At 48.6% G+C, this 19,172-nt stretch overlaps 2 protein-coding genes and 1 pseudogene across 2 annotated transcripts; 2 read left to right on the forward strand and 1 right to left on the reverse strand.

Moving 5' to 3' along the window:
• Nucleotides 1–15,701: 15,701 nt before the first annotated feature.
• LOC139272664 (histone H4) lies at nt 15,702–16,013 on the forward strand. Its single transcript, XM_070888746.1, has one exon. It carries the CDS (start codon nt 15,702–15,704, stop codon nt 16,011–16,013), a length of 312 nt encoding a protein of 103 aa, XP_070744847.1.
• An 831-nt stretch (nt 16,014–16,844) lies between these two features.
• LOC139272665 (histone H3-like) lies at nt 16,845–17,255 on the forward strand. The gene has a single exon (XM_070888747.1). It carries the CDS (start codon nt 16,845–16,847, stop codon nt 17,253–17,255), a length of 411 nt encoding a protein of 136 aa, XP_070744848.1.
• Nucleotides 17,256–17,980: 725 nt separating this feature from the next.
• Nucleotides 17,981–19,172, reverse strand: part of LOC139272666 (uncharacterized) — a 45,525-nt pseudogene continuing 44,333 nt past the window's right edge.

Below are 19,172 nucleotides of genomic sequence, written 5' to 3' on the forward strand. Positions count from 1 at the left end.
CGCAGTTGTGAGTGATTGAAAGGATAGGGAGAAGAACGCTGTGTTACTGAATACTTTTGATTGTGAAGTTTATGTGAGTTTATAGTTTGTTTTATAAAGGACATTTGAGGACATTTTAAAAGATGGGGCTGTGCTAGGTCAGGAGCCAGTAATCCTGGCTGCTATATTCATACGGCTTCAAGCTGGAAGAAGGTTTATTGTTGATCATTTGTAACATAATCAAACAGGTCGCAGACATATGGGGAGGAGGCCTTACCCCCCATGAATTTACAGGGAATATCGCTCTCTGAGGCACAGTGTGTTAGAAGGCTGCACTTCCAAAAAGAGGTGGTCACAGAGGTATGCCAACTCATACAGACAGATCTACAACCTACAGTGGCAACAGGACTGCACTGACCATCGAGGTGAAGGTGACTGTGGCACTATGCCTGCGGCTCCTTTTAGGCATCAGTGGGGGACATATGCTCCATCTCGCAGTACGCTACACATTGCAGCATTCGGCAGGTGACTAATGCACTGTACGCACGCAGAATGGACTTCATAAACTTCCCAATGACCAAGGAGACCTAAAATGAGAGGGCTGTAGATTTTGGACGATTTGCTGCCTTCCCCAAGGTTAAAAGTGCATTGACTGTACGCACATCACCCTGCGGTCACCTTTACAGAATGCAGCGGTTTTCTGAAACTGAAAGGGATTCCACTCCCTGAACATACAGATCGTCTGCGACCATACTCAGCGCATTATGGCAGTCAATGCCCATTATCCAGGGAGCATCCATGATGCTTTCACAAGGCCAGAGCTGGAAGCTCGGGGACAAAGGTTATGTCCTTGCCACCTGGCTCATGACACCCCTCTGGAATCCTCAGACAGTAGCCGAGCATCGCTATAATGAGAGCCATGCAGCCACATGCAACATCGTCGAACAGACAATTGGAGTGCTCAAGCAGTGCTTCCGATGCCTGGACCACACTGGAGGCTGCCTGTAATATTCCCCTCAAGCATGTCTCTGAGTTCATTGTGGTGTGCTGCATGCTACGCAACTTAGCCATCATGAGGGGACAGGAATTGCCAATGGGGATTGCAGGACCACCTCAGGAGAAAGGCGGGGGAGGAGGAGGAAGAGGAGCCTGGCAAGGAACCCATGTCACCACCACCACCACAACTGCAGGGGAGGAATTGTGGAGATTTCGCCGCTGCAAAAGCCTTACGTCGGCAGTTCATAATTGAACGCTTTGCTTGAAGAGTGAATGGCACGTTTGAGCATTGCGTAGCCACTCTGTCCCACCATGTTGACTATTCCCCCTCTTATTCTTCAAATGAGACACTACATAGGAATGGTTAAGGTGAACAAAAAAATGTATTAAACATTGTAACATTGTAAACTTTATTGTGAGACTTAAATAAAATAAAATGAGCTGCATCCAGCAGTGTGATAATTCAATAATATCAGCAACATAATCCAGTGTGATACTTTAACATAATCGGTAACCATAATAATACTGTAACATAAAACATATGATGCATCCAGCATCAACAACATAATGCAGCAATATTATATCCTGCCCCCCTATTTTTTCCCACCATCTTTTGTCCCCCATCTTCTTATCACCCTCCCTTGCCTGCTGCTCCTACCCAGAGTGGTACCAAGGCTGCCAGAGCGCTGCTGTGTTGGGGGGAGAGACAATGGAGATGCCGTTTGGGGATGCACTGGAACAGCTTGTGGTGTGGAAGGCCCGGCTTCTGACTGGCTAGTCTCTTCATCGGCGTCATCAGTCACGTGGTTTGGGTGTGACGGTGGAGAATGCAGAGAGTATGGTGGCAGGCATGGACTGCATCACCTGCCCAAACTGAAGCAGAGTTTCTGCCTGTGATGTGCCATATTCTGCAAGGGTTCGCGTCACACTCTCCGGGACTCCACTGTCACTGGTGGAGTCCACCAGCTTCACATGGGCATTGATGGCCTCGCTAGTATCACAGCTCGCACTGTCAATCTGCGACCCTACCTCTGTAATGGTTGCTTTCAGACTGTCAATGCTTGCCGGAATCCTACCCAAGACATCAAGGAGCTGAGAGCTGACCTGGATGCTCTCCCTGGACATTCTCACCATGTCCAGTTCCACGTCTGCCTGTCTGTCAGCAGACTGACTTTGCCGACTCACTCTCCGGAGAGATGGCATGCGGGATTCAACCCCAGCACTGTGTTGCTGCACGCCACTGGTCCCAGGAGCCCCGGATTCGTTGAACCCTGAGAACATCACGTCATCCTCGGAGGAGCTGAGTGCCAATGGTGGAACAAGGATGGATTGATGCTGCTGCGCCAGAGTCGGCTCATCGGTATCCTCCTCTTCCTCCTCCTCCACCATGGAATGGTCCCCTGCGGGTTGCTGCACCTGTGGCTGCTCAACTGGAAGTAGAATGCATCAGACAAGTGGTTAGCAGCAGGGGAGGGGGCAGGGTGACATGAGGAAGATCGCATAGCACAGGCTCATTTGAAGGACTGATGCTACTCCATTATATCTAGTCCAGAGACACTGCTGGAGATTGCCCCAACCTATCCCAAGGGGTGTGCAGAACATTGCCCCAACCTGGTCCAGAAGCACTGCATGACATTGCCCCAATCTATCCCAGGGATTGTGGAGGACTTACCCTTAGTATCCAAATGGGGGTCAGCACCCCCAGTGATAGCTGCCCAACCTGTGACGCCAATGAGGCCTGCCACCCTGGCCTCAATGTCAGTGAGTGGCAGGGTCAGTGAGTGGCGGTGAGTGGACCGCCGCCTGTCCGCACCTGCTCGTGGCGATTATGAGACTTCTTGGCTTGCAAAGGTGAAAATGGGACTGGTTACAAGAGTATCCATCTGCTCTTGTGGCACAGATAGCCACCAAAGCACTTAGACCTGTTCCTAACACAGTGAGGTTAAAGTAACAGTGACCTCAGTCTTTATTAAGACACTCCAGAGTGAGGAACAGGCCTTAGGGGCCGGCTTATATACAGTACTCCCAAGTGATGCTGGGACTTCAGGGGATGCGCTCCCTGGTGACGGAACATGGGAGTGCATGCTTTACAGATACACAACATCACTTCCCCCCACCCCCCCGCCCAAGTCAAAGTGAAAACTATTTACAAGGTGAGGCGGTCGGGAGCCTTTCTTTCTCTGGTAGACCGCCTCGGTACAAATATCTGTTCTGGTGTGTTGGCTGTGCCCTCGCTGGGCTGGCATGTTGTTGGCCCTGCAGGGCTGCTGGGTGTGCCTGGTCTTGCTGGGCTGTTGGGCGTGATGGGTTCAATTTCCTGGTCCGGGGTGGTGTCGTTGATTCTTTGGGTGTGTGTTGTGGGCTCGAAAAAGCTGGTGTCTGCTGTGGGTTGTTCAGGGCGGTGTGTGAACCGCAGCCTCGTTTGGTCCAGGTGCTTTCTGCAAATTTGTCCATTGTCTAGTTTGACTACAAATACCCTACTCCCTTCTTTAGCTATCACTGTGCCCGCGATCCACTTGGGACCATGTCCATACTTTAGCACATACACAGGGTCATTCAGATCAATTTCCCGTGACACAGTGGCGCGACCATCGTTTGCATTTTGTTGCTGCTGCCTGCTCTCTACCTGATCATGCAGGTTGGGGTGAACCAGCGAGAGTCTGGTTTTAAGTGTCCTTTTCATGAGTAGCTCAGCCGGGGGCACCCCTGTGAGCGAGTGGGGTCTCGTGCGGTAACTGAGCAGTACTCGGGATAGGTGGGTTTGGAGTGAGTCTTCTGTGACTCGTTTAAGGCTCGTTTGATTGTACTGCCCGGTCTGCCTGCCCATTGGAGGCTGGTTTAAACGGGGCCGAGGTGACATGTTTGATCCCATTGCGGGACATGAATTCTTTAAATTCGGCACTGGTGAAACATGGCCCGTTGTCACTGACCAGTATGTCAGGCAGGCCGTGGGTGGCAAACGTGGCCCTCAGGCTTTCAATGGTGGCGGTGGCGGTGTTTCCCGACATTATTTCACATTCAATCCATTTTGAAAAGCATTCACCACCCCAGGAACATTTTACCGAGAAACGGGCCCGCATAGTCGACATGGATCCTCGACCATGGTCTGGAGGGCCAGGACCACAAACTTAGTGGTGCCTCTCTGGGCGCGTTGCTCAACTGAGCACACACGTTGCATTGCCGTACACAGGACTCCAAATCAGAATCGATACTGGGCCACCACACGTGGGATCTGGCTATCGCTTTCATCATTACTATACCCGGGTGTGTGCTGTGGAGATCCGAGATGAACGTCTCCCTGCCCTTTTTGGGTAGCACTACGTTGTTACCCCACAACAGGCTGTCTCCCTGAATGGACAGCTCGTCCTTTCGCCGCTGGAATGGCTTGATTAGCTCTTGCATTTCAACAAGGATGCTGGCCCAGCTCCCATGCAGTACACAGTTTTTTACTCGGGACAGCAGAGGATCTTGGCTGGTCCAAGTCCTAATCTGGCAGGCCATGACAGGTGATTTATCATTTTCAAAAGCTTCCATGACCATCAACAAGACTGCGGGCTGTGCCACCATCAACAAGTTTGCAGGCTGCGCTATTTCTACCCCCGTGGTGGGCAATGGTAGTCGACTGAAAGCATCCGCACAGTTCTCGGTGCCTGGCCTGTGGCGGATGGTATAGTTATAAGCTGATAGCGCGAGTGCTATCATACCTTTGTATGCGGGCTGAGGCATTAGTATTTATCCCCTTGTTTTCAGCGAACAGGGATATGATGGGCTTGTGATCGATTTCCAGCTCGAATTTGAGGCCAAACAGGTACTTTTTCTTTACCCTAAACACACACACGCTAATGCCTCTTTCTCAATCATGCTGTCGGCCCTATCGGCCTTAGACAAGCTCCTGGAGGCATAGGCAACAGGTTGCAACTTCCCTGCAACGTTAGCTTGTTGTAATACACACCCGACTCCATACGATGACCTATCACATGCTAGCACAAGTCTTTTACACGGGTTATACAATACAAGCAGCTTGTTGGAGCATAAAATGTTTCTGGCTTTCTCAAAAGCAATTACTTGTTTTTTTCCCCCATACCCAGTTCTCACCTTTACAAAATAACACATGTAGGGGTTCGAAGAGGGTGCTTAACCCCAGTAGGAACTACCAAAATATTTGAGGAGTCCCAGGAACGACCGCAGCTCCGTGACGTTCTGTGGCCTGGGCGCGTTCCTGATAGCCTCTGTCTTGGCGTCTGTCGGCCGAATGCCGTCTGCCGCGATCTTTTTCCCCAAAACTCCACTTCTGTTGCCATGAAGATGCATTTCGACCTCTTCAGCTGCAGCCCTAAGCGATCCAGTCGCTGGAGGACATCCTCCAGGTTTTGTAGGTGCTCGACGGTGTTCCGACCCATGACCAGTACCGACATGAGTCGGCTCTCCATGTTTCTCTGGAAGATCGTTGCAGCCGACCGAATTCCAACGGGCATCTGTTGTAGATGAACAGTCCCTTGTGCGTATTGATGCAGGTGAGGCCCTTCGAAGACTCCTCCAGCTCCTGCATCATGTAGGCCGAAATCAGGTCGAGCTTGGTGAACGTCTTACCTCCTGCCAGCGTCGCAAATAGGTCGTCTGCCGTAGGTAGCGGGTATTGGTCCTGTAGCGAGGAACAATTAATAGTTACTTTATAATCGCCACAAATCCTGACCGTGCCATCACTTTTGAGTACTGGAACAATCGGGCTGGCCCACTCGCTGAATTCCACTGGGGAGATGATGCCTTCGCGTTGCAGCCTGTCCAGCTCGATTTCCACCCTCTCCCTCATCATGTGAGAGACCGCTCGAGCCTTGTGGTGAATGGGTCGTGCCTCTGGGACCAAGTGGATCTGCACCTTCGCCCCGGAAAAGTTTCCAATGCCTGGCTCAAAAAGGGAAGGACATTTTTTAAGAACCTGGGTACATGAAGCCTCATCGACATGTGATAGCGCTCGGATGCCATCCCAGTTCTAGCGGATTTTGCCCAGCCAGCTCCTTCCAAGCAGTGTGGGGCCATCGCCCGGGACAATCCAGAGTGGCAGTTCATGCACCGTGCCCTTGTAGGTGACCTTGACCATGGCACTGCCCAGGACAGTGATGAGCTCTTTGGTGTACGTTCTCAGTTTCGTGTGGATGGGGCTCAGGGTTGGTCTGAATGCCTTGTTGCACCACAGTCTCTCAAACATCTTTTTACTCATGATGGATTGGCTCGCGCCAGTGTCCAGTTCCATGGCTATGGGTAAGCCATTGAATTTTACATTTAGCATTATAGGTGAACATTTCGTCGAAAATGTGTGCACCCTGTGTACTTCAGCATCTGCCTCTTCTCTCTCAGGCTCGAAATTGCTTTGATCCGTCATGGACCGATCTTCCTCTGCCATGTGGTGGTTAGCAGGTTTTGCAGAACTTGCAGCTCGTCTGCAAGCTCATTGGAGGTGCCCCATTGTTCTATAGCTCTTGCAAGCATACCCTTTGAAGTGGCATGAATAGGCTGAATGGAAGCCTCCACAATGCCAATAAGGTGTGAATTGCCTTGCATTCATCTTTTGTTGCCGATTCTGAGTCATTTGGGTCACCTGAAGCCTGTTGGCAGTTGCAGACTCGTGGTTTCTGCCCTGTACATTTCTGCTCGCAAACACAGTTCCAGTTAATTTATGAACATTGCTAACACTTGTGTGCCAAGAGATTTGTTTGGTGTTATCACTGGTGGACAGAAACGCCTCTGCTATCACAATGGCCTTACTGAGGGTCGGTGTCTCTACAGTCAAAAGTTTTTGTAGGATGGTCTCGTGGCCAATGCCCAGTACAAAAAAGTCTCTGAGCATCTGCTCCAGGCAGCCATCAAACTCACATTGTCCTGCAAGTCGCCTTAGCTCAGTGATGTAGCTCGCCACTTCCTGACTTTCAGATCGCTGGCACATGTAGAACCGATACCTCACCATCAGCACGTTTTCCCTCGGGTTAAGATGCTCCCGAACCAGTGTACACAGCTCCTCATATGACTTATCTGTGAGTTTCACTGGAGCGATAAGATTCTTCATGAGGCTGTAGGTCGATGCCCCGCAGACCATGAGGAGAACCGCTCTCCTTTTTGCAGCGCTTCCTTCTCCGTCCAGCTCGTTGGCTACAAAGTACTGGTCTAACCATTCGACATAGGCTTCCCAGTCCTCACCCTTGGAGAACTTCTCCAGGATGCCCACAGTTTGCTGCATCTTTGCGTTGGATTCGTATACTCGTCGCCAATTGTTGTGTTCCTAACACAGATGAGACTGCACACAGGGAGGTTAAAGTAACAGTGACCTCAGTCTTTATTAAGACACTCCCGAGTGAGGAACAGGCTTTAGGGGCCGGCTTATATACAGTGCTCCCAAGGGATGCTGGGATCCCTTGGGACTTCAGGGGATGCGCTCCTTGGTGACAGAACATGGAAGTGCATGCTTTACAGATACACAACAATACAAAACTGTCTGAGTGTAATACAGTCCTCTGTTTAATGCCCTTGGATGTTGCACGTGGTTCATCAGGAGGACACCGAAGTGGGGAGCAACCATGAGATCTCAGAAAGCAATCTTAATAATGTGTAAAGATCATTCATGGCAAATAGGCTGCCAAACTAAGCCTAACTCTGTGTCATGCATTTTCGGAGGCAACCCAGAGTGCTGAGGGGCACCCACAGCATAAGAACAAATAGTGTGTCAGATTTATAATTGAAGTAATGAAGGAGTGCATGAATTAAAATTGTAGTCACACCGATGACCCTTTCAGATCATTAAACTTCTTTCGGCACTGTGTGCCAGTCCTGACCACAGTGTCTGAGGCAGAGACCTCCTCAGCGATTTTCCTCCAAATCCTTTTAAATATGGATGGCTAGAGCTTCATCATCATCATCATCATAGGCAATCCCTCGAAGTCGAGGAAGACTTGCTTCCACTCTCTAAAAGTGAGTTCTTGGGTGACTGAACAGTTTAGTACGGGAATTACAGGCTCTGTCACAGGTGGGACAGACAGTCGTTGAAGGAAAGGGTGGGTGGGACTGGTTTGCCGCAAGCTCCTTCCAATGCCTGCATTTGTTTTCTGCATGCTCTTGGCGACGTGACTCGAGGTGCTCACTGCCCTCTCAGATGCTCTTCCTCCACGTAGGGTGATCTTTGGCCAGGGACTCCCAGGTGTTGGTGGAGATGTTGCATTTTATCAAGGAGGCTTTGAGGGTGTCCTTGAAACCTTTCCTCTGACCACCTGGGGCTCGCTTGCCGTGTAGGAGTTCCGAGTAGAGGGCTTGCTTTGGGAATCTTGTGTCAGGCATGCGAACAATGTGGCCAGCCCAGCGGAGCTGATCAAGTGTGGTCAGTGCTTCGATGCTGGGGATGTTGGCCTGATCGAGGACACTAATGTTGGTTTGTCTGTCCTCCCAGGGGATTTGCAGGATCTTGCGGAGACATCATTGGTGGTATTTCTCCAGCAATTTGAGGTGTCTACTGTATCTGGTCCACGTCTCTGAGCCATACAGGAGGGCAGGTATCACTGCAGCCCTGTAGACCATGAGCTTGGTAGGAGATTTGAGGGCCTGTTCTTCGAACACTCTCTTCCTCAGTTGGCCGAAGTGCTGTGCTGGCGCACAGGAAGTGGTGTTGAACCTCGTCGTCGATGTCTGCGCTTGCTGCTAATAGGCTCCCAAGGTATGGAAAGTGGTCTACGTTGTTCAGGGCCGCGACGTGGATCTTGATGACTGGGGGGGCAGTGCTGTGTGGCGGGGTCAGGCTGGTAGAGGACCTTTGTCTTATGGATGTTTAGTGTAAAGCCTATGCTTTCGTATGCCTCAGTGAAGATGTTGACTATGACTTGGAGTTCAGTCTCTGAATGTGCGTAGATGCAAGCATCATCTGCGTACTATAGTTCGATGACAGAGGTTGGGATGGTTTTGGATCTGGCCTAGAGACGACGAAGGTTGAACAGGTTCCCACTGGTTTTGTAGTTTAGCTCCACTCCAGCGGGGAGCTTGTTGAGTGTGAGGTGGAGCATTGCAGTGAGGCTGAATCAGCTGGCACACTGTCTGGAATCATCATCCTCCACGATCAAAATCCAAATGTAAAATGGCTGATTCAGCCCTGGTTGCACTGTGCATGCGCATGGCCATGCCTGACATTAGCGTTTGTGACTGGAGACCAGACCAGAAGCACGGGAAGAAAACAAAAATTGCGCATGTGTAGAACTGCCGATTTTTTTTCAGCACCGGAACTTTCGGCTCCAGCGCACAAAGTCTGTGGTGCAACGCCGGAGCTAACGCTCCTTGTGAACTTTCATTCAGCGACAGTTCCTCGCTCTGGTGCTATCGTTAACCTGCCGCTAAATTTTTGGCTCTGCCGCAAATTGCGCATGGAAACAGACAAAAACGCAAAAAGCCGAAAACCCAGCCCATTGAATTGATAAGGAGGAGATGCTAGAAATGTTGGCTATACTTAAAGTAGATAACTCATCAGGACCACATGGGTTGCATTCTAGAATGCTGAGGGAAGTAAAGGTGGAAATTGCGGTGGTACTGTCCATAATCTTCCAATCCTCCTTGGTGCCAGAGGACTGGAGAATTGCAAATGTTACACCCTTGTTCAAAAAAGGGTGTAAGGATAAACTCAGCAACTGCCAGTCAGTTTAACCTACAGAGAGTAGTGGTGAACTGTTGTTTTTTGGATTGGAAGAAGGTATACAGTGATGTTCCTCAGGGGTCGGTACTAGGACCATTGCTTTTCTTGATGTATATTAATGACTTGGACTTGGGTGTACAGGGCGTAATTTTAAAATCTGCAGATGACACAAACTTGGAAGTATAGTGAACAGTGAGGAGAATAGTGATAAGACTTCAAGAAGACATAGACATGCTGGTGGAATGGAGAGACACGTGGCAGTTGAAATTTAACGCAGAAAAGTGCAAAGTGATACATTTTGGTAGGAAGAATGAGGAGAGGCAATATAAACTAAAGGATACAATTCTAAAGGGGGTGCAGGAACAGAGAGACAGGGGTGACTTTCTGGGCTTCATAAATAGAGGCATAAAGCACAAAAGCAAGGAAGTTATGATGAATCTTTATAAAACACTGGTTCGGCCACAACTGGAGTATTGTGTCCAAATCTGGGCACCACACTTTAGGAAGGATGTGAAGGCCTTAGAGAGGGTGCAGAAAAGAGTTACAAGAATGGTTCCAGGGATGAGGGACTTCAGTTACGTGGATAGACTGGAAAAACTCGAGTTGTTCTCCTTAGAGCAGAGAAGGCTGAGAGGAGATTTGATAGAGGTGTTCAAAATCATGAGGGGTCTGGACAGTGTGGATGGAGAGAAACTGTTCCTATTGGCAGAAGGATAGAGAACCAGAGGACACTGATTTAAACTGATTGGTAGAAGAACCAAAGGTAACACGAGGGAAAATCTTTTTGCACAGCAAGTGGTTAGGATCGGGAATGCACTGTCTGAAAGAGAGGTGGGGGCAGATCAATTGTGGCTTTCAAAAGGGAATTGGATAAGTACCTGAAAGAAAAAAAATTGCAGGGCTATGGGGAAAGGGCAGCGGAGTGGGACTAGCTGAAGTGCTTTTGCAGAGAGCTGGCATAGGTTTGCCAGGCCAAATGGCCTCCTCCTTTGCTGTAACCATTCTATGATTCTATTATTCTAATTCTGTATCGGACAGATTCTGGTAGTGTATGTGAGTTTGGGTCTCATTCGGTATCTGTCAGTCTCTGCTTCTGTCTGAGAGAGAGAGAGAGAGAGTTTCATTCTGTACCCGTCTGTCTCTGGTACTGTGAGATTAATTCTGTATCTTCCAATCTCTGGAACTGAATGATTGTGTGACAGCTACAGAATGATGCACACACTTGCATACAGTACCTGGGACTACAGATACAGAATGAATCACACACTTGTATACAGTACCTCTGGTTCTCGATCCTTCTGCCAATGGGAACAGTTTCTCTCCATCTACTCTGTCCAGACCCCTTGTGAATTTGAACACCTCTATCAAATCTTCTCTCAACGTTCTCTGCTCTAAGTCTCTCTGTCTGTGGCTGTGTGTGTGTGGGTGTGGGATTCATTCTATATCTGACTGTCCTGATACTGTATGTGAGTTTGGCATTTATATAGCATCTGTCAGTGTTTGGTACTGTGTATGTGTGTGATTCATTCTGTATCTGTTAGTCTTTGGTATTGTGTGTGAGTGTGGAAACACTACGGCATCTGTCACTTACTGGTACTGAATGTTAGTGTGATATTCATTCTGTATCCGTCAGTCTCAGGTACTGTATGTGAGTGTGTGCATCATTCTGTAACTGTCTATCTCTGGGACAGTTTGCCTTGTGAATTGTGGGCAGCTACATAATTTATTGTTGGGATAGATTATTGGGATTCATTGAAAGGTATACAATCAGGTACTATGTGTCAGGTCTATCTGGTATTTAATTTGTAGCTAAGGCTGCATTATTGTGGGATTGTGCCTTTCAATTTGATAGTGGCTGTGATTTTGGACTGGGATTTATATATCTACCTGGCAGTGGTACTGAGTTAGGGTGAAATGGAAACAGCATCTGTCCTTCCTGCTCTGTTTGACTGCTGGATTGAAAATATGTCTCTGGAATTTGAAATCAGTGATTGAATACTTCTGCTCTCTGAGAGTGGGGGACTGATGAGCTGTCTGTGTCTCTGCACTCTGAGTGCAAATGTAGCTACTACGTGTGAGAAGAACCTGCCTGCACTGTTCCGTGTGCCTCAGGTGGAGGAAACATTACGTTCATTCCGATTCCTTCAAGTATTTACTTGTAAGAAGAATAAGTATCTCTTATAACAAGAAATAGAGGTAGAAAATGCATAAGGTATCAATTTATTCCCTCTGTTAATATGAATGCTGTTTATGAACACTGGCAAAGGAAAGCTAATGATACAAGCAGTGTGACTCCACTGCAATACAGCAGCATTTAGCTTCTGCATACCAGGAGTGTTGGGTGGTTTTACAACAATTTAGTGACATCCAGACACAACCCAACCCTTGCACTGGTCCATGAATGGCACCTTTGTATAGACCAGATTACTACTTTCCTCTCTTGGGATTAACCCTTCAACCAAAGTCAAACAGCTGCTTTTTAAAATGTGTGCTTCATCTCTCACCCGGTACTTGCAATCGATGTTGCTCTTTGTATAACTCTCAAAATTCTTACTGTCCAGATCTGTTTCCACTGTTTAAAGTCCAATAACAACAAACAGGGTGAGTCTGGAACTAAACCAGGAACAGTCATTACTGGTACAAAAGCAAAATACTGTGAATGCTGGAAACTGAAATAAAAACAGAAAATGCTGGAAATACTCAGCAGCAGCTGTGGCAAGAGAAACAGAGTTAACGTTTCACATCGATGACCTTTCGTCAGAACTGGAAAAACTTAGAGATGTAACAGCATTTTAAGCATGAGGAGGGGGGGGGAAGGAGAGGAAAGACCAAAAGTGAAGGTCTGTGATAGGGTGGAAGGCAGAAGAGATTACGAGACAAAAGGGATGATGGTGCAAGGCAAAAGGAGATGGTAATGGGACAAGTTCAGAAACAAAAGATGAGTCTAGATAGGGGGCAAATGGAAAAATCATCAACAGCTGCCATGGGAAAGAGAGGAACAACAGAGAAATGAACATTGGGCATGGGTTATGGTCTGAAATTGTTGAACTCTATGTTGAGTCCAGAAGTCTGTAAAGTGCCTAAATGAAAGAGGAGGTGCTGTTCCTCCAGTTTATGTTGAGCTTCATTGGAACAGTGTAAGAGGCTGAGGATGGAGAGATTAGAGTGGGAGTGGAAGCTCGAGGTCACACTTCATCATCATCATAGGCAGTCCCTCGGAATCGAGGAAGACTTGCTTCCACTCTTAGAATGAGTCCTTAGGTGGCTGAACAGTCCAATATGAGAGCCACAGTCCCTGCCACAGATGGGACAGACAGCCATTGAGGGAAAGGGAAACGTTACGGACTGAACGGAGATTTTCTGCAAAATGGTCACCCAATCTACGTTTGGTCTCCCCAATGTAGAGGGGACCACATCATCAGCAGCGAATACAGTATATTAAATTGAAAGAAGTACAAGTAAATTGTTGTTTCACCTGGAAGGAGTATTTGGGGCCCTGGACAGGAAAGGGAGGAGATAAAAGGGCAGGTGTTGCATCTTCTGTGCTTGCACGGGAAGGTGCCGTGGGAAGGGGAGGGGTTGCTGGGGGTGATTGAGGAGTGGACCAGGGTGTCGCAGAGGGAATGGCCCCTTGGGAATGATGAAAGGAGAAGGGAGTGGAAAAAGTTTGGTGGTGGGATCATGCTGGAAGTGACAGAAATAGCTGAGGATGATCCGTTGAATGTGGAGGCTGGTGGAGGGGAAGGGGTGAGAGCAGAAATGCAGTAAATAGAACAGACATGGTCAAGGGCCATTTCAACCATGGTACAGGGGAATCTTCGGTTGAGGAAAAAGGAAAACATATCGGAAGCACTAGTATGGAAGGTGGAGTCATCAAAACAGATGTGATGGGGACGGAGAAAGTGGGAGAATGGAATGGAGTCCTTACAGGAAGTGGGGTGGGAGGAAGTGTAGTCCAGGTAGCTGTGGGAGTCAGTGGGCTTACAGTGAATGTTTGTCAATAGCCTAATCCCAGAAATGGAGACAGAAGTCGAGGAAGGGAAGGGAAGAGTCGGCGATGGACCATGTGAAGGTGAGGGAAGGGAGGAAATCGGATGCAAAGTGAATAACATTTTCTAGTTTAGGGCAAGAGCAGAAAACAGCACCGATACATTCATCAATGTACCAAAAAAAGTGAGGGAGGGGATCCGAGTAGGATTGGAACAAAGAATCTCATCCTGGTAGGGGATGTAAGTGTAGGGGGATTGGACGTCCATAATGAAAATGAGATGGTTGGGGCCAGGAAACTGGAAAATGACGGAGGGCATTGGAAGAGTTGCGGATGTAGTTGGAAAGCGACTGGACAAGGGGAGAAAAAAGAGTTGAGATAGAAAGAAATCAGTTCCATACGGCAAGAACAGGCTGAAACTATGGATCGACCAGGGCCGTCCTGTTTGTGGATCTTGGGAAGATGATAGAAACAGGCTGTGCTGGTTTGGGAAACTATAAGGTCGGTGGCCCTGGAAGGAAGATCTTCAGAGGAGATGAGGTCAGTGAAGATCTGGGAAATGATAGCTTGATGTTCGGTAGTGGGATCATGGTCCAGGGGGAGGTAGGAGGGGGTGTCAGAGAATTGACGTTCAGCAGCCGCAAGGTAGAGGTCGGTTCTCCAAACAATAACAGCAGGTTAATCACAATTTTGGGGTTGTATCTGAGAGAGCAAAGTGCTACAAGTTCAGAGGGAGGTAGATTGGAGTGAGTGAGAGGAGCAGAGAAATTGAGACAGCCGATGTCCCGTCAGCAGTTCGCAATGAAAAGATCTAGAGAAGGCAAGAGGCCAGAGGGAGGGGTCTGAACTTTCCCCAATTCACTTTCATCAGAATCTGAGCAAAGAAAATGGGCCTGGTGGGAAAGGACAGAGAAAGTTTAAAGCGGGGGAGGGGCGGGGGGTTCCCATTTAAGATGCTCAAGTTGGGATCATTCCTTGCAGAATGTTTGTTCGAAATGAGCCCATCTTCAGATAGCAATCCTGCGGAAACATTAGAGGAACGAAGGAGTCGGAGTGTTATCTGGGACCATGCAGAAGTTAATATCTGACGGCCATTGTCCCACATTAATTAAATCAGAGTGAAAGACAATGAGAGTAATACCGAACCGTCCTGACCTGCAAAACAGCAGCGAGTACAACAGGCATGAGATGGTTAAAGATACAATATTGTTTTCTCACTCTCTGGTACTTTCCCGCAGTGTGGGATTCATAATGTGTCTGGTAAGAGATCTGTGCAATGAGACTGCATCTTCTGCCTCTCCAATGGGTTCTTTCTGGATCGAACGGGAATTTACATGTCAGTCTGGAACTGATACTATCTCTGTCTTTCACCGCCCTTCTCTGCCTCTCTCTTTTTCCTTTCGTCCCCTCTCTGTCGCTATCTGCTCTCTCTTGTACTGTATGGATGCTGTTATTGAGCATGATATGGACACATTGATATGCAGTGTAATTGATATGCACTGTCTCTCTCTCTCTGGTTCTGTACATAAAGGTGTGATACTTTTAATTTCTAGATACACTGTCGGTAAGTGTAAGATTGCTACTTGCCTGTCTCTGTCGTGCTGTACATGTAGCTGGGATACCGTTATTGAACGTAATATGGGGAATCCGACACGAAGCTTAAGATTGATACAGTGTATCTCTGTTAGTCTCTGATCGCAGTCTCTGGGTGCTCAGGATGGGATGGGTAGGACACAAGTTACTGTTATATATCCCTCAGTTTCTGAGCAGAGGGAAACGCAGACAAGCTTGAGGGGCGGTGAGCATATAATTTCTATTTTCAAATGTGAGGAGCGCTGACAATAAACGGTTTGAAACTGGCGGTTGGAGAAAACTGGAGGTGGAGCTGGAAGATCAGAGGTTGCTCTCTGCTCTGTTTCCTCCCCTCCCAGTCTCTCTGATGTCACTCTCAGTCTGTATCCTCCCCTCCCGGGTTCTCTCACTCTGACGCTTTCTCAGTCAGGTCGGGGTCAGCTCTATAAAAAGGAGCCAGAAGCAGTTTTTTTTCTCATTCAGCAGCGACTTGAGTGAATAACGATCATGACTGGCAGAGGTAAAGGAGGCAAAGGCTTGGGCAAAGGCGGAGCCAAGCGACATCGTAAAGTGCTTCGTGATAACATCCAGGGCATCACCAAACCAGCCATCCGCCGCCTGGCTCGCCGTGGTGGTGTCAAACGAATCTCGGGTCTGATCTACGAGGAGACCCGCGGGGTGTTGAAGGTTTTCCTGGAGAATGTGATCAGGGACGCGGTCACCTACACTGAACACGCTAAGCGTAAGACTGTCACTGCCATGGATGTGGTGTACGCTCTGAAACGGCAGGGTCGCACTCTCTATGGATTCGGCGGCTAAACCATTCGACCCTTTCTACTCGGCACAAAACAAAGGCTCTTTTAAGAGCCACCCAACGCCTCACAGAGAGAGCAGTGACCTGGGAACGCGAGCGGGGATATATTGTGATGGTAATTGGTTCAAGATATTTATGAATGTGGTTAGATTTCCCGAACACTCGCCAATGGTTCGGGAAATAGTGAGAATTTGTGTGTGTGTTTTACCTGGGACATTTCCGCCCTGGGTGTAAAGACAGCGAGAGCAGTCTCACATGGACACACTGCGGCTCTCCGCACATTTATTGTTTAAATACCGATATTGTAGAGCGGGTGAAAGCGAGTCGGCAGCCAGTGCGGCCAATGGGAATGTTAATCGGGAGATCTAAGACGTGCTGCCGATTCCCCATCAGCCGTTTTACAGGAGCGCACAAAGTGAGGAACATTCCCCATCTGACAGAACCGAACAAGGAGCCGATTTAAAACCTGATTGTAAAATAGCGCCGGCAATCCGGGACTATAAAAGGGAGGTTATTATTTGTTGTCTCAAACAGGCTTATGCTCAAACTCCGTTATTTGTTACATTGAAATTGGCGGGTGATTTGAAAATGATAACAAATTTGAACTCAGCCAATCAGGGACCCGTAATTGTCGCCGTTTCCTTCTGACTGTCAGCTCGTCCCTGATTGGCGGGGGGGGGGGGCGGTAGCCAATCACAGTCCCGGGGCGGTCCTTCAGACCCTGTAGCCAATCACAGCCCCGGGGCGGTCCCTCACAGTCCCTTTAAAAGGCGGCGGCAGAACCGGCTTCACATTAATCCTGCCTGCTCCAGTTTGTTGTACAATCTCTTCGGACGATGGCCAGAACCAAGCAGACAGCGCGCAAATCGACTGGAGGGAAAGCTCCTCGCAAGCAGCTGGCTACCAAAGCGGCCCGGAAGAGCGCTCCAGCCACGGGCGGAGTGAAGAAACCTCACCGTTACAGACCCGGCACTGTGGCTCTGAGGGAGATCCGCCGTTACCAGAAATCCACCGAGTTGCTCATCCGTAAACTGCCCTTCCAGCGCCTGGTGCGAGAGATCGCACAGGACTTCAAGACCGACCTTCGCTTCCAGAGCTCGGCTATCATGGCCCTACAGGAGGCCAGCGAGGCTTACCTGGTGGGGCTCTTTGAGGACACCAACCTGTGCGCCATCCACGCCAAGCGAGTCACCATCATGCCCAAAGACATCCAGCTGGCCCGCCGCATCCGCGGGGAGCGCGCCTAAACCCTCCAACACCAAGTGCAACAACGGCTCTTTTAAGAGCCACCAAATCCGCAAACGAAAGAGATGCAACCGCCTGCTGGCATACTATTATGTATTGCTCATTAACTTTCGGTGCGACATGGTTATGTGGTGCCACAGAACTGTACTTACAGGGGTGCAACACCGAGATCTGGAACAGCCGGATACATTGCTGCGTCCTCTGTCCGATTCATTTGCTGGGATATTAATGATAAACATCGCAGTCTCACTAATCACCGGCAGCTTTTTGTGGGGATAGTGGAGAGGGGGAGGGGGGTAAAAGGTAGATTTGAGGAAAAAGTAATGTTTAGGAAAGGAGCCCGTTAATATTCCTGCCCCCGCTTACTGTGCCAAAGATCAAATTCTAAGACTTCCCCCACTTACGGTGTTAAGACTAGAACTACATCAGGCCTTTTTATTACTAAATTAATTCATCTCCCAAGCTATTCATACAGCAACCATTAATACGCCAGAACAGATTGGTATTTTAGATCGAAAGTGGTGGAATTCAGACAAACTATAATCCACCGTTAACTGGAGGAGAGCGACTGTGAGTACAGAACCGAAGTATAATGGCTAGAGGCAAACATCCGGAGTGATTAAAACAGACTTAAAAATGTGACTCGCTTCAGACGGTAACCTGCCCCTTTCACCGATACTGTGGGCGGCTCTGAAAAGAGCCTTTGGGTTATTAAAGTTTCGCTGCTTCACTTTGTTTTGGAGCTTACGGCGCTGGTTTTCTTGGGCAGCAGCACAGCCTGGATATTGGGCAACATCCCGCCCTGAGCGATGGTCACTCCTCCCAGCAGTTTGTTGAGCTCTTTGTCGTTGCGGACGGCCAACTGCAGGTGCCTGGGAATAATGCGGGTCTTCTTGTCGCGGGCCGCGTTGCTGGCCAATTCCAGGATTTTAGCGGTCAGGTATTCGAGCACAGCAGCCAGATAGACCGGGGCTCCGCCACCCACACGCTCAGCATAGTTCCCCTTTCGAGGGAGCCTGTGAACACGGCCCACCGGGAACTGCAGTCCGGCTCAAAATGAGCGAGACTTAGACTTGGCCTTGGCCCGAACGTTCCCGGCACCTTTTCCTCTTCCGACATTTCCACAATCTCACAAACACACAAAGAATGAGGAATTGTTCCGACACTCACCTTTCTTATACCTTCAGGAGGAATGCGGTGGAGGCGCTTGTGATTGGTCCCTCTGTCCTGATTCTCACTGGGCAATCACTCTCTGGTGACATGAACAGCCCAATCAACAGGCCGCAATGAGAAAAGGGCTGAAAGTAACGGCACTAAATTGTCAAACCCCAAACGTATTTTTAAATTTGAAAAGCCCGCCAATATATTTGTAAGACCAACAACGCCTTTACAATGTCTCAATTCCACATTACCCATCATAAATTTCAGACACGGTTTTACAATCCCGTCTAAATTCGGGTTTATTCTGTTCACATTAAAATTGTCCGAACGGGCGGACAAAAGGCCCACCCACAGCATTCTGTAACCAGATACATTGCAGCTCAATTTTTCTAAAATAAACATCAGATTATGCATTGATTCGAATCACAGGAGCTGCAGCGGGAGCCCAGAATCCTGGCGCAAGAAGCCGAACATTAAGGGTTAGTATGTAATAAAAACAGAAAATGCTGGAAATACTCAGGTCAGGCAGCATAGAATCATAGAAATTTACAGCGCAGAAGGAGACCGTTTAGGCCCATCGTGTCCGCGCTGGCCGACCGAGAGCTATCCAGCCTAATCCCACGTTCCCGCTCTTGGTCCACAGCCATGTAGGTTATGGCACTTTAAGTGCACATCCAATTATTTTTTTAAATGTGGTGAGGGTTTCTGCCTCTACCACCCTTTCAAACAGTGAGATTTTGTCAATAGGTTTTGTTGTA

Source organism: Pristiophorus japonicus, chromosome 9 (assembly GCF_044704955.1).
Source record: "Pristiophorus japonicus isolate sPriJap1 chromosome 9, sPriJap1.hap1, whole genome shotgun sequence".
NCBI lineage: Eukaryota > Metazoa > Chordata > Chondrichthyes > Pristiophoridae > Pristiophorus > Pristiophorus japonicus.